This window comes from Cryptomeria japonica, chromosome 5 (assembly GCF_030272615.1).
Source record: "Cryptomeria japonica chromosome 5, Sugi_1.0, whole genome shotgun sequence".
NCBI lineage: Eukaryota > Viridiplantae > Streptophyta > Pinopsida > Cupressales > Cupressaceae > Cryptomeria > Cryptomeria japonica.
The window spans coordinates 89,511,446-89,535,475 of record NC_081409.1 but is presented as its reverse complement, the minus strand read 5'-3'; the positions used below and the strand labels follow the sequence as shown (position 1 = coordinate 89,535,475).

Genomic DNA, 24,030 nt, shown 5'->3' with positions numbered 1-24,030 from the left:
TAAAACCAAAATTCAATCCTATTGAGGCAACAAGTAATTGTATCTTGATAAAAGGTTAGTTGTTAATCAAAATCAGAACATGCACAACATATACACATTAATACTTCAAAACTATTTATATTTATTATGCATTACATATCCTTATAACTCCTTATATTTACATATACAATCCCTTGCATATCATTCTTCATTAATATCTTATCTTTGTTCTTCATTTTTACATTCATAGTTACATTCTCTGTTATACTAGTGAATGGATCTTACAATATACTTATATCTAACACATGAGATGTGACCCTTAGATGGTATCCCTGGTCTACTTCCTACATTCCAAGTCTTGTTTTCCATGAACATCATGTGGTGAGAAGTGGCAAGCTTTTTGGATCTTGTGGAATTGCAATCATGTGCATTTTTTAACATTACACAATGCCTCTCTTTTACCAACTATCTAATGCATAGGTAATGCCCCACATTTATCATAAGCCATGTTTATCATATCAAAGTCCCCACACATAATCTGATTAGTGGTTGGCATTGAATTGGCAATCCATCTCTAAAGGGTAGAACTCTCAACAACATCAAAATGCACAAAACATTAATAATTCTATTGGAATGATTATTAATGTCAAAAAGAGACCACAATGATTGGTCAATGGGGTCATATCCTTGGTCAACTAAGTGTTGCTATTGATATGTAGGAGAGAGAAAGATGACAACACCACCCCATCCTATTTCATGATTGCTAAAAAAATGACTAAAAGACAAAATAAAATGGCAAGTTGAAAAAAGCAAGAAAGTAGAAATCTTAACCTCTTGTTGACATTGAATTAGCAACCTTGGAATATGGAGTTGAGTATCATGAATGAAGTACTTCCTTGGGAGGCCTATTAAACCTTAAACATTCTAGACATAAAATTTATAAATGATTATCTAGAGTTGCTTCCTTGACATCCAACTCATTAAGAGCATAACAACTATTATGAAGAATATTTTTGCTTAAATCAAAACTTTCTATCCAAAAGTGAAACTAGTTTAGATGATATTATTTAATAAAAATTCTCCCTCTTCAAGATGTCCTAGTGGGCTATGAGAACTTTGTTGTGCAACTAGAGGAGGGGAAGCAAATCAGGTAGAAGAGTTTGTCAAGTGAAACAATGAAGAAGCTCTAGTAAAACTCAAACATATGTCATCACCATATTACCTTGGTTCAAAAGGTTTTTAAACCGCCTTAGCACTGAACTAGAAGAAGGCTCGGGGGAAAAATTGTTATTTCTAGAGTTCTTGGTTGTAAAACTAGCAATTGCAGACCACCTTTGTCTTTTTTGCAAAAGGTGTTGACCTAGAAGTTAGCAACATGGAAGGTTTGGGACAAGGAGAAACCAGAGGGCAATCTCAAATCTTGCACTTAGAGGACTCACACCAATAACAATTATTTAGTAAATTTAGGTAAAGAATGTATGGAGCATATCTCATTTGTCCAATCTAAATAGTTTATTTAAGGTCTTTTAATAAGTCCACCTCAACATAGACACATTGTAGAGGATGAGCCAAATATAATTGTCCAGGTCCAACACAAACCATAATGCCTAAAGAGGAGACACTTTGGCTTCAAAAGTTCTAGTATGACATAGGTAACCTTAAAAACTCAACCTAAACTGGAACCTTAAGGGACTTTTTATCAAAGACAACAAAATCTTATGTCCAAGGTTTGAACACAAAAAATGAGTATTAGACAAGCCAAGGGCCACAATTAAAAAGACCAACAACATGATTGGATTCAACAAAACAAAAGAGGAAAAAGACCTTGGACAATATCTATGGGGATCCCATGCAAAGCCCAAGCCTTAGTGATCCAATCTTTGAGCATGCTTTTAAGGGGGACCCTACCCACAAAATATCCTATCAAAGAACAACATCCTATCAAAGAACAACATCCATGGGTGTTTAGGGGATGTACTTTGTGAAACACCTTGAGAACAAACTTCTAAAGTTGCTTGAGTAGGGGTGTCATTATTTATTGGTGATGATCTTCAACTCCAATAGTAACAACTACAAATGAACTGAAGACTGAGACTATTTAAAGGGGCAAAAATCATTTACATTTAGAGAAATTTCTAAACTCCATCTTAGAAAAATTTCAACTCCACCTTATTAGGAACAAAAGGATTCTATTTTTTCGTATAATCGAGAACTCGGACAACTACTTCTTCCCACTACTCTACTCCCCCTCACTCCCCAGGGATATAATTGGTGAGGTAATCTATATACGTGAATTTGTTCTATGATAGTTCAGAAGACTTGAGGCAAAACTATGTTTGTGCACTTGACTGGCTTATCTAGTTGACAACAAAGTTTAGACGCCAATTAGTGTGACCTTCGACATAGCCAAAACATTCTGGCTCCAAAACCGTAGTACAGAGTCAATAACACGAAGATTAATGCATGTTTTACACCATTGATTTTGCAAACAACTAATATGATTTTTTCACTTGTCAATAACATGATGTACAAAATGAACCGTTGATTTTGCAAACAACGAATACAATTTTTTTACTTGTCAATAACATGATGTACGAAATGACGGTTTTGGAGGCAGAATAGCTAAGTCTACCAAAACACTGGTTAATTTCTCACCCTCTAAACAAGTTTTTCTCCTAGATTTAAAAAAACAGTGAATTAGTGACATATAAATAGTCTTATAAACCTAGGGCAGGTTCGGAAGACTTTTATACGCAGGATTTAGTATTTATAGGCAGGCTTTAGGTTTCGAAAACTACGTTTTCTAGGGTTTATGTTTTCAATTATATAAATCCTGGGTTTAGGGTTTAAGTTCTATTCTGCGCCACAAGACCAAATTTTTGCAGCAGCGATCTGAATAATGGGCAAGCAAAATAAGCGAGTTAAAGTAGAAGCCGAGGATGATGTTATCCTCAGTCAGGAGCTAAAAAATAAGAAGCAGAAGAAAGAGAAACAAGCAGCTGTTGGAGATCCTTACGATAAAGTTAAAAATGAACGAATTGAAGTAAAAGTTGAAGGTGGTGTTACCCCCAATACGGAGCAGAAGAAGAAGCAGCAACAGCGAGTTGAAGGTGATGCTACCCCCAATACGGAGCAGAAGAAGAAGCAGCAGCAGCAGCGAGTTGAAGGTGATGCTACCCCCAATACGGAGCAGAAGAAGAAGCAGCAACAGCGAGTTGAAGGTGATGCTACCCCCAATACGGAGCAGAAGAAGCAGCAGCAGCAGCAGCGAGTTGAAGGTGATGCTACCCCCAATACGGAACAACAGAAGAAGAAGAAGAAGAAGCAGAAGAAGAAGAAGCAGCAGAAGAATGAGAAACAACAAGCTGTTGGAGGTATTCACAATGAAGTTAAAACTGAAGCGAACTCAACTGTTGCAAATGTCTCCAATGGCCCTGTAAGCGAATCAGATAATGCTTCCAAGGGGAGTCTGAAGAAGAAAAAAGAGAAGACGCAGGATAAAAAGAAAGAATTAGCTAAGGAAAATGTACAAGAACATGCTGTTGAACTTGCTTCCAATGGGGCTGGGAAGAAGAAAAGGAAGCATGAGAAATCGCAAGAAGTAGCTGATGAAAATGTTAAAACCAATGTTGTTGAAAATTTCTTAAGTGGGACTGGGGATAAAATAAGAGAAGGTTTCGAAGCTGCAACTGATAGTAAGACAATTGCTGTCAGTGGATTGCCCATTGATATGAAGGAAAAGACAATATTCGACCATTTCAGGAGTTGTGGTTTTATAACTCAGATCAGCGTGTCCACCTTGTCAGCGGAGGATAAATTCTCTGGGCTTGCTTTTATCGAATTTGAGGTTAGAACTCAACTTTTTTTTTAATCTTGTTTCATTTATTAGTAGTTTCAGGTAGATTTTTATGTCTGTCTCTATATCTGTTATTTACCAATATTGCGTTTTAATATTTTCGCTAAATCCTAGATTAAAAAATGGTATACAAATTATCCCATAACATTCAGATGGCATTCTATAGAATTGCCAATTTTCCATTTACCAGAAACACATTATAGTATATGTAAACCAATAAGGATTAAAGTTCAGGTTGACTGGGTCAAGACTAAAGGGGAACTTTCTAAAAAACAAGTAGGGCTTGTTGTGCCTTAAGTGATTGCAGGGCTGGGGTGATTCTACTTGTGATTTGGAGAAATCCCCAAGTTGCCAGCATCGGTTTGAATGGCCACCGCATTCTGCCTGCTACATATTTTTCTGGAAAGTGGGAACTTAGCTTCCATCTCTGGTAATAATTTTGGATGAGCTTATATCCTTGTGGTTTGCACTTCAGCTCCGAGTGCCACTAGATCCAATACAGAAATTCAGTTCTTAATTGCATAGGAACATATAAACTCAAGATTGAGATGAAATGTAGACCATAAAGTACAATAAGATATATTGAGATTGCTGTCCTTGAAATGCATCCCCTGCTGTCCCACCATCCCTGTCCCTGAAACACCATAGAACATATTATGATACTGCAACTCCTTCCTGCGCGAGGCCTACCTTTCTATTCTATGAGGAGCACTTAAGCTTGATTGCTCGTGCTTTTCAAGCATATGAAGTGGTAGACATAATTAGAATAAAATTGAATAAATAAATTTAATGTGAACTGATATAAACTAGATGAACCAAAACTGATAATCCCAGGCAGACAACTCTTCTCACATATCATTTCCAACCATCAAACATCAGCATATGAAGTTTTATTTCTGATACTACAAAGAGAGAAGCAGTGATTTTGAAATCTGTGGAGAGCGGAAAACAGATTTCAGCCAATCAAATGGAGCAAGACAGGCACCACTGATCTGACAGTTTCTGATTCTGCAGGAATTCCTTTCACTTTGCCTGTGCCAGAGAAAAAACCAAAAATAATTGAAGGGGTAAATGAAGGATGAGAGATTTAAAGAGGGAAGCCACCATCTATCAGATTAATCTTTCTGAAATATCAGATTAATCTTTCTGAAAAAGACAGAAGGCAGCAGATGGCATTACCCAGCATTCAGAGTTCATGGCTGCCATAGTTATCACAAATCTAACTCTGATATGTTAGAAAGAGGGAGGGAGGGGCAGGTCTATAGTCTCCATTTGATTATTAGTTCTGATCCCTATATGAAGATTTCAAGCCATAAAGGGATTCTCATTACTATCTTCAAAGATATCACCATCCCTAGCAGGTCTAGGATTTTCTTTAGCCACCCCATTAAAATTTAGTTTAATATTAGTTAGTGGTGGAGTTGCCAGATACTTTACTTTGATATCCAGATACACATATGTGCATATCTGGTATGAAATATGAATATGCAATTTAGTAAAATTTGATTGGATATGATACAATACCATATCCAGGTTTATCCAAAGATGAGCCCATATTTGAGTGCTTATCCATAGATGAGCCCAATATGTTTGGAGTTGGCACTACACTGTCTAGTGCTGAATCTGGTCTTTTCTTATTGAAAAGATACCAAAAAACTGCAACAAAGACCATTTAAAAAGTTTTTCATGTGGATAAACTCAGTTCCATGATATATGTGCATAAATATTTACGTAGGTATTCATGTAGATATTTAACTCTCTAAAGATATAAACATAATATAACAAAATAACATAGTGAACTAAAAATATGTGCATAAATATTTCTTTTCACTTTTTTTTTTGATTGGTAACCCTACCATTGCCAGTGCACAAGCTGGGGCCTGAACCCTGAGCACATCAATATGCACTTTTTCCATCCAGAGAGCAAGAGCATATTGATTAGGGCATGAACACCCTGGAGCTAATGCTTAGTGGTGCTTGATTTTTAATCTTGGGTCTTTTTTTTTGGTAATGCTCCATTTACCACTCAAGTACACTTGCTGGAATATAAAATTGAATATATGTATATTGATAATAGACATTGTATTTCCACTGCCCATATAAATGAATTTGAGTGCTTCTTGTTGAAATCTTGAGTGATTTTAGTCAGTGTTTTCGATCACACTCCATGATCCATTATCAGGAGAGCAAATTTGTTTACATGTATATTTTTATAATTACCCTATCCAGTCATATTTATAACAGGGGGTCATGAATTCAAGTGAATCTGTATCTGATACCATATCAATTTCTAAGAAATTATTTCCAGTGATCCCTTTCTTAGGGAAAGAGGACAATTTATTCTCCACCTCTTATGTGCCTCAAGCTCATAAATCATACTTGTTTTTATTTAATTGGCACACTTTCCCTAATTTCAAAATGAATACCTTGATTTTAACTCCATATTCCAAGCTCTTTACTAATTTATCTTTGGAATTTTTGCAATCCCTTTTCAATAAATATAATTATAACATTACAACTCAACCCTTGTAATTACACCAGATTTTCCTTATGAACCTTCACTAAAATCTTTTGGCAAGGGCAATGCAGAAGTAGATAATCAATGTGACAATATGATAAGCTAAGTCACCAAGTTTGAATTTGAATTCGAAGTTCGATAGTTTTGAAATTCGAATGAAGTTCGATGAGGAAAAAATTCGAATTGTATAAAATTCGAATTAAATTCGCCATATGTAATTTTTTTTTTTTATAATTAATATATGTAATATATCTATAAAATTGCCTAAATAGTTTAACATTGATAAATAGATTTGAAATCATTACAAAAGATGACACATTTATAAAATATAAACCATAGGAAACATATGCTTTCACGATTGGAAAGATGTTCTTTTGTCAAAAAGGTACAATAATAGTCAAAGACTTTAGAACTTTAAAATAACTCTAAGTCATCAAGAGCACTTGGCTGGGATGCCAAATCATCATCATCTGTATCACTACTCAGTTCATCATCTGCAAAGATGCAAGCTCATTTGCATTTGGCATTGCTATGCTTTCAAGAGTTTGTTCTAAAGAAGTGTTCTTTGCTGATTTGTTCATCAGCAATTTCAAATTGCTGCAAACAAAGACAAGATCTCCCAACTTTCTAGTCAACAATTTGTTCCTCTTTTTGGAATGGATGTGGTCAAAGCAACTCCAGTTCCTCTCACAAGCTGATGAACTTGCTCCCTGACTCAAAATTCGAATAGCAAACTCTTGCAGTTCAGGAGTTGATGATCCATAAGCAATCCATTATCTATATCCAAGCATACGTGGTGAGTCATATTTGGCTTCTGCACCTCCAAACATCCCTTCTCCTCTCTTGTATTGCCAACTGTGATCTCTGATTAGTGCTGTAATTTCTAGATCTGGTACATACCTACTAATGGCTTGATAAAGCCCTGCCATGATTTCATTATCACCCCTTCTATCAATAGCAAACAACTTAGGCTCCAAAAAGCAAGCTGCTGCATGTAAAGGTGTGTGCATCATTTTCCATCTACAATCAATTGTCTCCCATATCTGCATATATTTTGCTTCTTCATTATTTAGTGCTTTTTGAATAGATTCCTTACACCGGTCCATGCTTTCATAAAGCATGCCAAGGCAAGGAGTGTCACCATCAACCATACAAAGCACTTCAACAATTGGTTCACATACAAGCAAAATTTTTGCTGCACTTTCCCAGAAATTGCTGTTTAGGATGATTTGCTCTATATTCTTTAGGGCCTTTAGAAAGCACTGAACTTTCCCATTGATTGGAACAAATAACAGATCTCAAAGCTGCTTTTTCTTTAACCACTCTTTTCAAAGTGATATAATATGAAGCAAATCTTGTTTTACAAGGCCTCAACAATTCCTTTGATGCATGTTGCCTATAAATACTCAATGTGAGATTCCGTATGAAATTTGCAATTGCTCTCCCTCTATGAATAGCTTTATTTACCCATGGGAATTTAGCCAAGTCATGAAGCAACAAATCGAGACAATGGGTTGCACATGGGCTCCAATATATCTGTGGGTACTTCTCTACAATCAGCCTCCTAGCTCTGACACAATTTGCTGCACTATCAGTTACCACTTGAACCACTTTTTCCACCCCTACTTCAAGAATGGCTTCCATTAATATTTGAAAAATATACTCTGAAGTTTTCTTGTGGTTCATGGTGTTAATGACTTTAAAAAACACAACACCTTCAGGACAAGACACCAAAACATTAATCAATGGCCTTTGACACATATTTGACCATCCATCACTCAATATAGTGCAACCTGTTTCCTTCCAAGTGGCTTTGACATCAACTAATTTCTCACAAAAGAGTTGTCCTGATAGCCTTTGAACCTGGGGTGTGTACCCCTTGCCGAACTCTGCAATTTTGTGAACTGCATTAGGAAAATGTGGATTTCTTGCAACATTGACTGGATTAGCACTTGTGTAAAACAAATCAGCAATTGCATCATCCACCTGCTGTTTCTCTACTGGTTTCCAAAAGTTGTTTAATGTTCCACTCTCTTTTGATATGCTCACTGGTTTGGATTGCACAAAAGAGGAAAACATGATAGATGTGAATCTAGATATATCTCCTTCAATTCTTTGTTTCTTGTGCCTTCTTCATTTTGCCTACCATTGAAGCAGCCAACTCTTTCCCTAGAATAGCTTTAAGTTTTGGAGTCGCATCTTTACATGCTTGAACACGTCCACCTGGAGCCCCTCTATTAGCAAGGAAGTGGTCCCTAAGCCTTGTTAAAGTTCCAATTATAGTTCCCTCACATAGGTTACATTTGATGTGAGTTCCATTTTGGGTCACATGCTTCCATGCCTCAGAAGTTGATTTAGAAGGAGCCATTAAATGAAAATCTGCATGTTAGGAAAGAAAAATTAAAAAACAAAATAAACACTAAATTTATTTCAACCTTTCAAAATAGAAATACTTTTAAGTTTTAACAATTTCCAAATGACCTCTTAAAAACGAAGTATAAAATTTATTTGGCTTGAACCTTTCAAAAACAAAATAAATACTATTCTTGTTTAATAAACATAAAAACAAAATTTTTATACATTTTTAGTTTTAAATTAAAAAACAAAATAAACATTACATTTATTTCAAAAGTTCAAAATAAAAATACTAAAGTTTAATAAAACGTTTATTAATAATTTAATATATTCATTTTTTAACCAAAAAAAAAAAAATACTAGTTTTCATTTTTGGTTATTAAACTTTATAAAATTACTACACTACCATTTAAAAAAAATAAATATAAAAATGTTATTTTTTTTATAATTTTACCAAACAAATAAAAAACTAAAATCAAATAATATAATATCAAACAATATAATAAAAAACTATTAATATAAATTATATAATATTAAACAACATTATTTTACATTGTGTACTAAATTAAAAACTAAAAACTAAACATTATAAATACACGACAAGCCTATTTTGTGTATTAAATTACAAACTAAGAAATAAACATTATAAATACACGAGAAGCCTATTATGTGTATTTTAAACATTATAAATAAACATTGTGTATTATGTGTATTTTATAATATTATATTGTATAATAATATATTATGTAATATGAAACATTGAAACCTAAAAAAAAATAAAAAAAAATACACGAGATGCCTACCTGTGCAGGTCGGGAGGACGGACTGATGGCAGAGGCAGAGGCGACAATTCGAGCTTTTAATGGAAGCTTCCGGAGCTTCTGCAATGGCGGTCGAAGGTCGGTCCAAGTCTGCAATGGCGGTCCAAGGTTGGGCGACTAGAAGTTGGAACTGATGTGTCCGCGACTGATCAAGCAAATTGACCTAAAATTTGCTATGTTTGCTGCCGTGGCCCGTATTTATTAAAAAAACTCGATGAAACTCTAGAAAACACAAGGAAAAAAAACTTTTCGGCAAACACGTCATCCCTAATTTTTGGTACGAATTTGACCGAATTTTTGACGAATTTTATAAACTGTTAGAAGTTTGGCGAATTTCGAACTTCAAGGTTGAAATTCGGCCGAACCTGGTGACTTAGATGATAAGTATGTGGTCATATAGAAAGACCTTGAAAGCCACTTGTTTAAAAAAGTGTGGTATGTCAACAGTCTTTGGTATTCCAATGGTAGCTAGCCAAAGAATAGAATTTGCTTAAGCAGCTCCTTGTTTATCCTCATGTTGTTTGAGGGAAGCTGTGCCCCAGTTGTAATACTGCGCTCACAGGCCAATATATAATTTGTAAGCAGGGTTTAGTGATCTCCAGAGATCTCACATTTCAGGATGAATTCTCTTTTTGAGATGTTGTAAGTAGTGGGATAGGGGAAAGCTTTAGCTTGTGATCTCCTTGAATTATCCCCATCCAGGTCTCGAGGTAAGCCTAAACATTTCCACCTTCTTTGTTATATGTTGTCACTATTTTTTCTGGCCCAGCATCTAATTGCATGTTTCATGAAATTCATAAATTCTTTTGGCTAGCACAAGGACTTATTCATCAGGCACAAATTAGTCTTAAAATAACCTCTTCACACCTCATTTTCACACCCCTTTTTCAATATTATATTTCAGAAGTGGGGGATCAAGTTCAAGCAAATAGACATAATTTTCCAAGCTGCTGAGCTAGAAGAGAAGTCTACAAGACTGCACAGTTTGCACTTTATCATGCTTCACAATCTGCTAGTTTTATTTTAAACTCTACAACAGTTTTTACTTTAAGGCATAATTTATCATCTTGTGTTGGCATAAATGCAGTCTGCTGTAGATCACCTTTGGCTCTACGAGTACAGAGCTTGCTTCCAGCAACCAGGGGGGATCTTTTTCTTTTTCTCTGTCCTCTTCCATAGAAAGTCTTCTGGATCATAACAGTTGAATTTGTCTTTTTTGTTGGGGCTTAAAAAAGTGACATCAATTAAATCTGGATGGCTTGGAGGAACAAACTAAATAGTTGAATTCTTCGGGTTAGGGTAGGTCAAATCACTTTACAAATTGCCATTTTATTCTGTATGCTGTTTTCCGTTTTTTCAATCCATCTTTAAACAGAGGCTTGCCAAGATTGCTAGGTAGAACTTTTGAAATTTATTATACTGCGTAGATAATTCTGGGTTCTTCCTACAATATCTAGCAAATGCACCTTTAGTTTCAGTGTATTGATCTGTATCCTGCTATTTTTTCATAACATTCCCAAAAGATCATGAGAAGTTTGCAAAAAGACAGCAGACATTTCATTTACCATGGCTTAAAATGATGGTGGAATCTAAAGCATATCCTGACCCGTTGTTTCCAAGGTGCTGAGAAGCCAACTTTCCCTAGAATTTTATCCAAGGACCAATACATATGGACATAAGCTTTCTTCTCGTCTAGTTTTGTGCATTCATGCCTCTTTAGCCTGATGGACTGAATGATTCTATCCAGAATGTCTCCTATTTACAAAACCTCCATGCTTATCTGAAATAATTCATTTGTTTAACAGTGATTGCTTCTTTCTGGATTCTTTCAAAGCCTCAATCAAATCTCTACCCACCATGTGCCAATTTTTCTGAAAGAATTTCACCTGGAATACATCTGATCTGCAGGTTTATATGCCCCAAACTACATGTAGCTGATTTCACATCTTTAGTAGAAAATGGTGCCATTTATCTCTTGTTTCCTGTTTTAGTCGCAACAGTAGGGACCTATGTCACAGGGTTCGTCGAACTTTGTGTATGAAGTTCAAAGTTCGGCAAACTCTTGTAGAATTTAAAAAATTCGTTCAAATTCGTATGGTACAAGGTTCAGCCATTTTTTCATCTTTAGAATGGCTTAAGATCCATCACACATTGCATTTGAGAAGTATCCGAGCGCATTTGGTATACAGAAACTAGGGTAACAGTCTAAGTTTCTGGGAGAGCCACCTAGAGTGGACCCCATTCGGTATCCAGCAGGAGTGAAATTCAGCGGAAATGAATTTCATTGCGCTGTGAATCCAATCACCTGTGCCCTGAGTTCATTCATTTGTGCCCTGCGATGAAAATTAAGTCCATCGCACCTTGCAGAAATGAAATCCTCTACAAATAGTCGAAACATAATTGTTAATTGTTATATATTAACAAATTAAAACTAAAATTTTAGATATATCTTATAATTTTTTAAAATATTATAATGTATTCAAATTTAATGACACTGTTTTAATTTTAATATATTTTAATTTAATAAGATTAATATATTTATATTAATTTTTTAATAAATAGTACATTTGATTATTTTATTTTGTAATATAAATTAATTTCAAATTAATTTAGCATTGTTAAACTATTTAGACAACTTAATGGATATATTATTTTTGTCAAATTCAAATTTATATAAGGCGAATTTAATGCCAATTTTTTTTTCAAATTTTTTGCCCTTGCTGAACTTCATCTGAATTTTATCATTGCTGAACTCGAATTCAAATGTTGTGACTTAGGTAGGGACATTCATTAAAAATTGATCATGGAGTCGAGAACTATAAAAAATCCTGGAAAATGGTGACTGTCTCCTTTCATATTGTTTCATTAATGAGACCTTGAATCCAGACTGATTCCTTTCCTATTTCTTTTTATTACAATTTGTGTTGAACAACTCCATGTTTCTGCTTCTCTTTATACCATTGTACTTTTGATTTTTGCTTTTTAAAAATCCTATTGGCTTTGAGCTTTGTTTATTCTTTGAACCCCAATTTATGTGTGGAAAAGTTTATATTTCTGCTTTTCTTTTTACATTTTTGCTTTTGACTTCTTTTTGAAAGCCTCATTGAGCTGGAGCTTCTTTCATCCACCCTCAAACTAAATGTAGCCAATTTCTTATCTTAAGTAGGATATGCTATCATTTATCACTTGTTGCCTGTTTTGAGTTACAATAGTAATGATATTAGTTAAAAACTGATCCTGGAGTTGTGGTCTATCCATCTCATCCTCCAGTAACTAATCCAGGAAAAGGGATGACTGCCTTCTTTCTTGTTGTTTCATTATGCGAGACCTCAAATCCAGACCAATTGCTTTCCTTTTTTTTTCTGACCACAATTTATGTGTGGAAAAGTTTTATTTTTCTGCCCCCCTGTATCATTTTACTTTTGATTTCTGCTTTTAAAAACCTTGTCAGCCTTGAGCTTCTTTCATAGTTCTTCCATCAATGCCATATATTTGAACTTTGTTTACTCTCTCATCTCTTCTTTTTTAAATCATTCTTCTATATCTCCAAATCCATCATTATCCTTTATTTGTTTATGAGGAAGTTTCCAAAAGTTTCTTTGTTCCATCTTTTGGTTTCCTTTTTGACACTTTTTAGCTTTAGTTATAGAAGAATTTTTTGGGCCTGCAGGAGTAGTAGTTCACCAAGTCTTTAGATTATCTTCATGTTCTACGCTGCCCTCTTTTTGACAGAACAGTAAACGTAGGCACACAAGAAGGGGTAGCCTAGCCTCAAAATCATAGGGAAATGTGGATGATCCAGTGGAACAATGATAACAAATTAAGTGTTTTCTATTTTAGTCCAAAGCGTCAATTTCAAAAGTGTGCTTGAAGCTTTTATTTTTTTAATGGTTTTAAGCTTTGAATGTTTTTAAAACTTTAGTTCATTAATTATTATATTTCATTTTGCATTTTTGAGTCTGCTTTGGGGATGGGAAGGGCAATGTGTTGGGAACATCCCCAAAGCATTAATCTTGTGTGTCTCCTAGGAGACATGTTTTCTAAAGAATTGAATGCTGAGGACAAGTTCTCGTGTAGAGCACAGGATCATTGCGAAGAGTGGTCCAGAGTCGTGTAAGCTCAAATTTGAATGAAATTTCTTTTGGCCCAGACTTGTACTCTGTTGATAACAATAGTATGATTAGCCAATGGGATCACAGATCATAAATTAATTTTGATAAAAAATTTGGACCCATTTTGGGTGATTTATGGGCTTAGGGAAAATGGTAAAATTGATTTAAAAATTCTGCTATGCACTGGTTCTCAATGCAATGATTGGACTAGTTGAATCAACTTTTCTTTTGTTCCAAGTGAGCCATCTCTGACAGAATGGTCTTAAGTTCATCATTAGTTGAGGCTTTCTGGAAAAGATCCTAAGAGTTTACGATGGGTTCTAGTGTTGTTAAAGTCTTCTCTGAGCAGCCATTTGATATTGTTGTGCTGTTCTTTAAATCTTTGCAAATATTTATGCTAGTCTCCATCTGTCTTTTCTGGAAAAGATCCTAAGAGTTTACGATGGGTTCTAGTGTTGTTAAAGTCTTCTCTGAGCAGCCATTTGATATTGTTGTGCTGTTCTTTAAATCTTTGCAAATATTTATGCTAGTCTCCATCTGTCTAGGATTTGTAGATCTTCCTATAGTGTAGAGAACAAACATCTATTGCCCACTAAATCTCTTCAGAACAAGCAAATTATGTCTAGTTTAACTCATATTTTAAAAGTTTACCTTCAAGTTTCCTCCCATTCCACATGACTGTTCTGCCTCCATTCTCTTTTTTTGGCATACTGTTCACTATATTTTCATTGTCTCTGAGATAACCTGCCAATATTTTCCATTCCTACCTTCTCTTGGATCATTACAATCTTCTGGTTGACATGTTCTATCTGTTGTCAAAATATGTTGCATTTGTCAGGTGCTTTGAGTCACGTGACATTATAAATGAGTGCTATAATTGCTGTTTGGGGTCCTTGCCCCCAGATGTTGGAGATTTGTTTTATCCTTTTCTTCTGTCCATTGCCAATATTTAATTGCTTTTTTAAATACCTGTTTTCAGTGTTTCGTTTTCTCTCTGCCTTGTTTAATGCTTATATCAGGGAGGATTAATAGGCAGGAGATGCCTGAATCCGAGGCTTGCTCCTTAGGACCATTTGAAAGTCATGCCCTTGCCTTAAATCTTTATGGGGTCTCATTTTCCAGGACCGGAGACCTCGGTATGATTTCTTCCTCACATTTTTTCTTCCTGGTCTCCTCATCTTCAGAATCTGTTTGTAAGTCTTTTATTGCTTGTGCAAGATCTGCCTTTACATACTTTACGTTTTTTATAATATGAGATCATTCTGATTCCATGCAAAGAAATTCCTATGATTTCTCTCTTCTAGAGATTTCTTTTACTCAGGATTTACGATTTTAGCCTTCAACATCTTTTTATTTTGCCCCTCTGTTGTCCTCTTTTCTCCTTCACTGTTTTTCTTGGACAGTTTCTATCTAAACCTCCTATTTCATGACAGCCGTGATAGAGGTATGGTAGCTTGTAGTCCAGTGTCAGGCTTTATCTTAACTTTGATAGCCTTTTGATTTGTTGTTTTGAGGACAATGCACCCATGTAATTTTGTATAAGTTACTAAAGAGTTCTGTAATATTGCCCCAGTTTGCATATCAGCTTCCCTATTTCATTAATAATTTTGTTGGAATCTTCTGCCTCCACAGTTTGTAGGGAGGCTGCACTGCCGAACCCACATGGTTGTTTTTATTAACAGTTATTTAATATTTTTTGTGTTGGTATTAAAGTACCATGTCCATGAAGTCAAAAGCAAGTTTTCAAGAACCAAGGACCACCTACAAAATTCTGCTCTCCTTTCAATTAAAAAATTGCTACAAAAACCTTCTTGGCTAGAAATATTGTGTATGATTTCTGCCTGAAAGGCTTCTTCTGTTCAATCCACTGTCATAATGACTACATAGGTGGCCATAGCCTCATAAATTTGTTGGTAAGGGCATTAGATGAAGGGAAGTCAACTTTATTCTGTAAGTCCTTACCCACAATGTCCAGCTGGGTCTCTTGATGGGCGGCCTGCAGCCTGTAGATTTCATTGAATATCTCTCCATGAGAGACAGAGAATATGATCTCTATGAAGATATTATGGTTAGGGCTAACTGAGGTGGCAGCCCTGGGATTTGTCTGTTTCACATAACTTGCTACTATCTTCCTAATTTTTTGATCTTTTTTTTATAGTTTTAATCATAATTTGATTTTAGTGTTTGTTTTTTCAGTTTCTCAATTGGCTCTGGGGTATAGGATTGATAGTTTTGTTTAAATAATTGCAAGATTTTTTTAAATAAAATTTCTGGATCAAACTGCAGTAATGACAACTGTAATCACAGTATTTTTTGGTCTAGAGTCCCCTGGCAAACAGGGCTCTAGTTCAGTTACAATAAAAATAAAAATGTCAAGCATACAATAAATGCAGGTGCCCAGATCTCTAAAAACTAAATTCAGGCCTGCCAAAACCAAAATGTTCAATAATTCAGAAATGCATTGAATATTAAAGAAAATTTTCTTTCCATCATTCTCGACTGTTTGTGCTGTTTTCTTTTTGTGTGTGACGAGACTCTTACCATGCCGAAGCTGAATGATTTGCAACATCTTGTGTTGCATTATCATTTACCATGGGTTCCGTGGTTCATAAAAACCCATTCAGAATTTTGTAGATTAGCAGAATGGATAACTGAGCAAAAGCAATTGGCAGTAGCAAAGCCAAACTCAGCAAGCTTTGTTAACATTGTCTTTGCATGTAAAAATATGGTAACTTTAAATTTACTTGTGAATACATGAGCAAATAATAGAGACCTTCATTTTTATTAGAGTTATAATATGTTTGCTGAGATAGATGCATATGCTAAATATGGAATCATGAAGGTCTGCAAATTGTTTGACAAAATGCCTCAACAAAATGTTTTGTATACTTGAATCATATAGTGCAAAAATTCGGCTGTTTAGAAAGCCTGGAATATTTTTAAGCAGATGAAATTGGTGATTATAAAGCCAAAGTCACCAGTCTTTTCCAACATCTTCCCAGCAAATGCAAAAGTTACAAATTCATTATAGAGTATGGAGTTCCATTAAAATCTATTTTAATAGCATATTTTGACCAGATCTATTAATTTTGACTGCTCCTAGTATCTGAAAAGTAGAAGCATGCAGCAGGCACACGTATTGTTTGACAAATTACTTTAACACAGTGTGTAATGTGAACTGTAATCATTATCATATATGAACTAAATGGACTTATTGAAATTTAAAAAGTATTGGACAGTATTAAAGGAATGCAATTCACACGTGCAATGCTGAACTCGGAACTTTGAAGTTTGAATCAGTTTTTGGTTGTCAATCGACAGATCAGCAGCATGTTTTTTCTTAGATGTTAGAAATGTGACCTATGTCATAGGATTCACCACATATCAACCATTAAATTCAAAATACAGCAAATATCATCACAATTTCAAAAATTCATTTAATTTGGTTGCTTTGCATAATATTTATCTGTACAAAGGCATTTGGGGACCTGGAGTAAGTTCCATTGCTGCTCCCAACCATAAACCCTTGATATATGTGCTTTTCCAAGCCACTGTCATCAGCTGGCATTTACTTGAACATTGTCATTGGTTGACCATTGTCCTGGCAGCACCTGAGCAGTGGCACCACTATAATTTATAATATTATTAATTTATTTCCAATATAAATTTTTCTTTCCCTTGTTTTTAGAAACTCATTTTACGGCCACTGCAAATGCTTTGTGAACAGATACAAAGCTAGCACACTATCAGTGCTTTATAAATTAAGTAACTATTGCTGTAAGTATTATTACTTTATATTTTTATTATAATATTATCGTAAATTATAATATAACAGTTTCTAACATATTATTAGAATATTAGTTATTTATTCCAGTTTTACTATTTTAAGTTTTAAAATTTTATATTCAAATAAAAATTATCATCATTTCTTTTTTCGAATTTTCAGTCAACAAGTTTGATCTGATTTTCTTTTTTGTTAAATTTAAACACAAATACAAACCTTGTGACACAGAATGTGACTGCCCAGATACGTGCAGTTGCCATCTAGGGAAGCATATAGAAGACCCACAAGTTTGTTTGATAATTGCCTCATTGTAAGCAATTCACAGACTGCAATTGTTGGCGGATATGGATACAGAAGCTTGTGACATTGTCTTGTAGATTATTAAGCAGATGCAGTTGGCATTTTTAAAGCCAAAGAATGCAGTCACTGTCAACATCATCGCACCAAATAATCTGATTTTCTAGTTATGGGTGGCTCTACAGTCATGTATGCTAATAGTTGAAGTATACTGAAGGCTCATAAGTTACATGACATCATGCCTCAACACAGCTTGCTCTGATGGAATACAAAAATCACTAGATATGAATTTAACAGCCTTGGACATTTTTGAAAGGAATAATATTACAAATTCTTAATCTATGAGAAGAACAATGCAAGTAAACAGCTCTATGACAAGTTTGGCAGATTGATGGTACACTATTTAAAACAAAAAGGCAAAAAGAAAAAGAACTCCGTAACTGAAAACACAGAATATACCCTTGGAAAACCTTTGTAAGGGAAAAACCCAGCCTTTAAAGCAGACACCCAATGTATAATTTCTCAAAACAGTTACAATACATTTGTAGAGCATCAATGCTTAACAAGAGATTAATACTCTGAATTTGGAGAACTTCTGGCAACGTAATCACAATCTAGAGACCTGTAAAAACCCACTTACAAACTCCATATTAAGCCTTTAAGTTCCAGGAAACCATCAATGATTTACCTCTCAAAACCATGAGCCAGTACTTAGACTAATCCGTTTGTCTCTCTTCAAAAGTAACTCGTCCAGGAATAGAATGGAACTCCTGATTTGAGCCTAATGGTCAAGGTGGTCCTGTGTAACTCCCAAGTGTTCCAATATGAGTCAATAATTAAACTTACGCAATGCTAATAATAGCCGGTTGAAGTTGCCAATCATAGTTCACCTAGTAACCCCACTCTTACATGGTCATACACTCATCATCATTGATTATCTTACACACCCTGCACATTATAGATGGTCTTGGACATCTGATGTGACATAGAGGCTCATACAAGATTCCATCCGACTGGGGTGCCCTTTTCAATGTACACATATTATTTACAATATTATACAAATATTAAATAATTCATCTAAACCTACAGATTGTACAATACTTAAAGTCCCTAAATTCTAACATTATTTTTGGTAAATGCAATTTTTTAGGTGTAAAACTGAGCTTAGCGAGTCTTTGCCAGGATCTTTCAAGTATGTGCCCGAAAGGGATCCACAGAATAGAGTACGCAGATTCCTTAAAAAATGAAAATAATTTGTAAAATTGAAATCAAGCAACTGTCACCATGATTTCATGATAAATATGCATGCGGACTGTGTAACCCAGTTTCTTACATGTTTCTGCATATTTACTCTCCTCGCTGGCTAGACAGTCAACATAAGAGCTTATGTAGAATGTAGGGCAGAGAATGCCCTTTTGCATACAGACTCCCTCAAGTCTCGCCAGAGCGCTAAACATCTGTACGGAAAGGTAATTCTTTAATATGCAAGTGCATATTGCCTCAAGAACAACGGAATGAGAAACAAAACCAAGGGAACAGCACTAATTATGCGCTTTGCTTCTTTCAAGTAATGCATAAATATCTTTTCAATCCTGCACATAAAGACTTTTCATGTGATTGACACAGGAAGTTAATAATAGTATCTCTTTAACTCCATGGGTGCATGTCATGTCCCCTTAAAGAAGCAATTATTATTATAAATTAATATAATCAACAAATGATTATTTGAAATTATTAATATTTATTTATTAAATATTATTATTAATATTTATTAATAAATAATATTTTTGAAATATCCAAATAAAATAAAATAACATTATATTATAAACATTTAGAAATATTATAAACAAATATAATAATAAATAAATTCAGAAAATATATGTAACAAATATAATATAAAAGTTGCCTTCATCCTCATCAATAACCTGCAGAATAAATAAAGACTAAGGGGACTGCAAGTGTCAGAGTTGTCCCCTAAGCTGTAGACAATGATAATTAGTCAGCATCAATAATAAATTTGTTAAGTAAGTCTAATGTTAATCATCAGCAATAATAGGCAGTGGTTTACTAAGTTTCGATGGGAGACAATTACACAAGCAAACTAATCACCGATGCCTCCTAAATAACCCAAAAGACACGATCTGAATAGCAAACCAATTATTATGAAGAAGGTTAGATGTGTCCTATCAACATATTAATGTTAACAACTGATACGTGGTTGTTATTCAGATAACAAATCTCATCGAGTATATTATGAAAAGGCATTTGGTCTATTATGAAAAGGCACTTGGTCTACCGGTGAAGTTGAATGGTTCCAAATGAGCCCATCAGGGATCAAGTCTTGCTGAGTGCAAGGCTCCGACATCATAAGGGATGAGGCTGGGATCGTGCCCCGGGCGAATTTGGCGGAATGGATACCCCTCAGTCCTTGGCTCTTAGCCGAAGAGGTTCAGCCTATTGGTTCATGCCCCCGCATCGGGTGGCAAAAATTACTTCGTGAAGGGCCTCGCTGGGCTGGCAGCTCGTGGGCTTCATGCCCTTGCTGGACTGTCGTGCTCACAGGTCTGGACCTCCATCGAAAAAAAAAAAAGCACTTTAGATTAAAAGCAGCGATTCCTAAAAGAAGCGAACATGTCTTTTTGATTCCTCTCCCACAATATAAAGAGTTCGTGGGAATTAATTGAAAGGGAGGGAAGAAAAATATGGGAAGGTCTTACGGGCCATCTTTCATTATCAACATCCATGAAGGGAAAAATAAGGCATGGCAACGAACAATCGGGAATATAGATCAGATTAGAACTGTCATTAAGTTTCAGGCGGTAACATCCTTGTTCTTGGTGGTATGCATAGGATCGTGCTTAATATTGATGATCTTATACAGAATTTAATAATTATATATATATATATATATATATATATATAAAATAATATTTTGTAATCAGACAAATAAAAATATTAGATTGTAAATCAGAAAGAACTAATAAGATAATAAACAGTAAGAAGAATATGTTTGGGTATAATCCTCGGTTCTGCTGTCAGTATTCACAAGGTTGGGAATTGAGATGTTCCAAAGAGGGGCGGTCTAAATCCAATTAATAGGATTAATCCCAAGACAAGTAGGGATCAGTGACCCATAAACCTTGAGGGCATGGTCCCAAGATAGGTAAGGGCTTGGATCTGTAAACTTATTATGGATGTGTGATAGATGAACAATTTACTTATTAATAAATTAATTGATTTAAATTAATTGATTAGACTATGGAATATCACTGATTTGATTCTTGTGAGGATAGATTTGACTCCTAACCAATTTAGTTGAAGTCATAAATATATGGAAATAGATTAATTATGGTCAAAACAGACTTAAACCAAGTAGGGGACATTACAGTGCAAGGCAGAAATAATTCCCAGTTGGAGGTCCTGCCCATACTGTATTGCATGTGATACTCGTGCAAACAAATGAGATCGATTCTAGCTGATGTACAATTTGCACCCCTTCCTCTAGCATATAATGTCTAACAAGCTTTACAGCCTCATATTTTCATTGCATTCATAAGATTCAAAGCTTCTTCAACAATGATGCTTTTCCAGCCTCTCAGCAATTGACAGACTCTTAAATAGAGCCAATGCTTAAGCTTTATTGTTGATATCAATTCCCATATTGCTAACATAATTTGGAGCTGTTTGTCTGTTCTATCATCTTTAAAAATACCCCCACATACTAGGCCTGAGTTTTGTTCTGCTGCCAAATCAAAGATAAATTTTATGATTCTTAATGGTGGAGGTCTCAAACGTTGTGTAGGTAGAGTATTTAAGGGCAATTTCTGGTTGTCGATTGTAATGGGTGTAGCAGAGATTTAGTCATTTTCATGCTTCAGCTTCCATGAACCATGAAACAATTTTTACAAATTAAGTCTTATCAAGTTACCTTGTTTATGCTTACCAAACACCAACTCTGCAATATTTACTTTAGCCTCTATTTGTCAAATCCAATGTAATTAACCTTTTGTTACATTCTCATAGTAACAAATTCAGATTTTGGTGTTTTTTGATGCCTAGTGTAATAATACGACTTCCGTTGCATTTGCTTAAGGATGCAGTAGTCGATATTGATCTTCTGTTTTTGATTCAGGCGGAGGATGCTGCAAAACGTGCTCTTGGCCTTAATGGAACAAAATTGTAAGGTTTTTGCTTTGAGTTTAATAGAACCATTGTTGGTTTGATCTAGTTTGAAAGTTTTTCTTTCACTAAATGAATACTATATGAATTTGATTTGTTTCTACTTTTGTATCCAGGGGGGCCAGATCGTTGAAAGTTGAGCCGTCCAGGGTTCGTCCAAAGAAAAAAGGTCCACCAGCCAAAATTAGTGGATGCAAAATTGCGTACATTGGTAACCTTCCTCGAGTTGTTACGGAAGATGATATCAAGCAGTTCTTTAAGGACTCTAAGATAGAGTCAATAGATTTAGCATTATATAAAACAGGGAAATGCCGTTGCCGTGGTTTTGGACATGTATTCTTTGCTGATGATGAATCACTGGAAAATGCCATAAAAAAAAATAATGTGAAATTAAATGACAAGCCAGTCAAGGTTGCTTATCCAGTCGAGAAGTATACTGTACCAAGCAAAAAGAAAAAGGTCGTCTAAGGTGTTTAAGAGATGACAGGAGTTAAAAACTATACATGGAGGAAGCATGAGTTATTGATCTGAGCTATATTCAGATGAATAACATTTTTGTGCTCTGCGAGGACTCACAATGATAATAGACAAAGCAATAGATGCAGGATTGCTAGCATCATCCAAGTGCTTAGGAATATCAGGAATTGAAAACATTTGTACGAGATTAAACGTATTTGACATGGGCTGTAGGTTTTAAGGCTGCAAGTATTTCTAAATACGTAAGCATTTCACATGTAAAATATTTTACCGTCTCACTCTGGTTTTTTTTGCAAGTGGCCGTTAAAAGATGCGAGATGTATTGGGGATGATGATCAATAATTTGTTTTGGCATTTTAATAAGATGATAAGTAGTTTTGCTAAGCTTTGAAATATTTCACTTGTATTTTAATAAGATGATTAGGCTTGTGTGCAAGTAATCCCAAGATGACCTTCGTTGCATGACTACGTACATGAATGATTTCATTTCGTCCTTAATATCGAATGATATTATTTCAAGTAGATTCCTGTGATATTTTAATACTGGATGTAAGTTATTTGTGCTTACAAGGAAGTTTCCTTGTGTTGTGAGAAGACTCGAAAGAAATGTGACATTTAGTTTCTGTTGCAAGTTTTGTACATTCTGATACTGGCTGTTTGAATCCTTGATGAAAAGCCCAACATCGTTTTGCTTGAGTGGATTTTCTGTGCCCTTTTTGAAATCAGGAGGGGAACTGTTTCCTTCTAGTAACACCTATTTATTAGTACCAAGAAATAGCATATTATAACTCTTAGAGTTGCAACAATCAATAGCTCTTTGAACTTGCATGTGCACCAATTACCAAGATAACTCTCTTATGCAACAAGTTTTGCTACATCTGCTTCTAAGATTCATGCGAAGGAGGTATATTCTTTTGACTTGTACTTTTAAGTTGCGTGCAAATGGTCAACATGCTTTTTGCTATGGAAATAAGGACCCATATGAACTTACAAGCAAAATACATTTAAACTGAGTAAACTTGATTTATATTTTGAAAAATATGCACTTACCTAAGTTTAGAAGACCACCTGGATGCAACTAAACAAAATTTGGATGTGGGCTGCAGCAGGCCTGGAATTTGACAGGCTAGATGACCGTTTTTCCATTTTTGGACTGTATGTATTGACATGCTTTATTTTTCTAATCAAATAATTAATTTGATTAATAAATCGTAAAAAAATATAATAGATTATATATTACATAGTATTATAATTCATAATATTGATATATATTATTTTAGAATTTTTTTATAAAAATATAAAAATTTATTTAGAATATTTTAAAATGGTAAGATATTATTGTTTGTAATTTTAAAAAGTATTTGAATATTTTTTTTAGAATAGTTTCTATTTTCTTACATGAATTTGGAAACTTGTCATAATTGAATCAATTTTCAAAAAATTTTAATATGATATTAAATTTAAGATTGTCATAAATTAATTTTTTTTGACTAGGCTAGGTGAAGCATTGTTGCAATGATTTTATTATAAATTTCAAGCTCTTGATAAAAGCATGGATAAGTTAATGGCCAAGTGGAGCAAATGCAAGAAGTCAAATACAATTGTTGCATGAGGTGATTTCCTCTTGACATGACATTTCATACCTATAGTGG

At 34.6% G+C, this 24,030-nt stretch overlaps 1 protein-coding gene across 1 annotated transcript; it reads left to right on the top strand.

Annotated features, from left to right (window-relative positions):
- Positions 1 to 2,726: 2,726 nt before the first annotated feature.
- LOC131054700 (nucleolin 2) lies at positions 2,727 to 22,762 on the top strand. The gene is made up of 3 exons (XM_057989260.2): positions 2,727 to 3,826; positions 21,855 to 21,901; positions 22,018 to 22,762. Exons 1-3 carry the CDS (start codon positions 2,879 to 2,881, stop codon positions 22,367 to 22,369), a joined length of 1,347 nt encoding a protein of 448 aa, XP_057845243.2. The 5' UTR covers positions 2,727 to 2,878; the 3' UTR covers positions 22,370 to 22,762.
- The last annotated feature ends 1,268 nt before the right edge of the window (positions 22,763 to 24,030 follow it).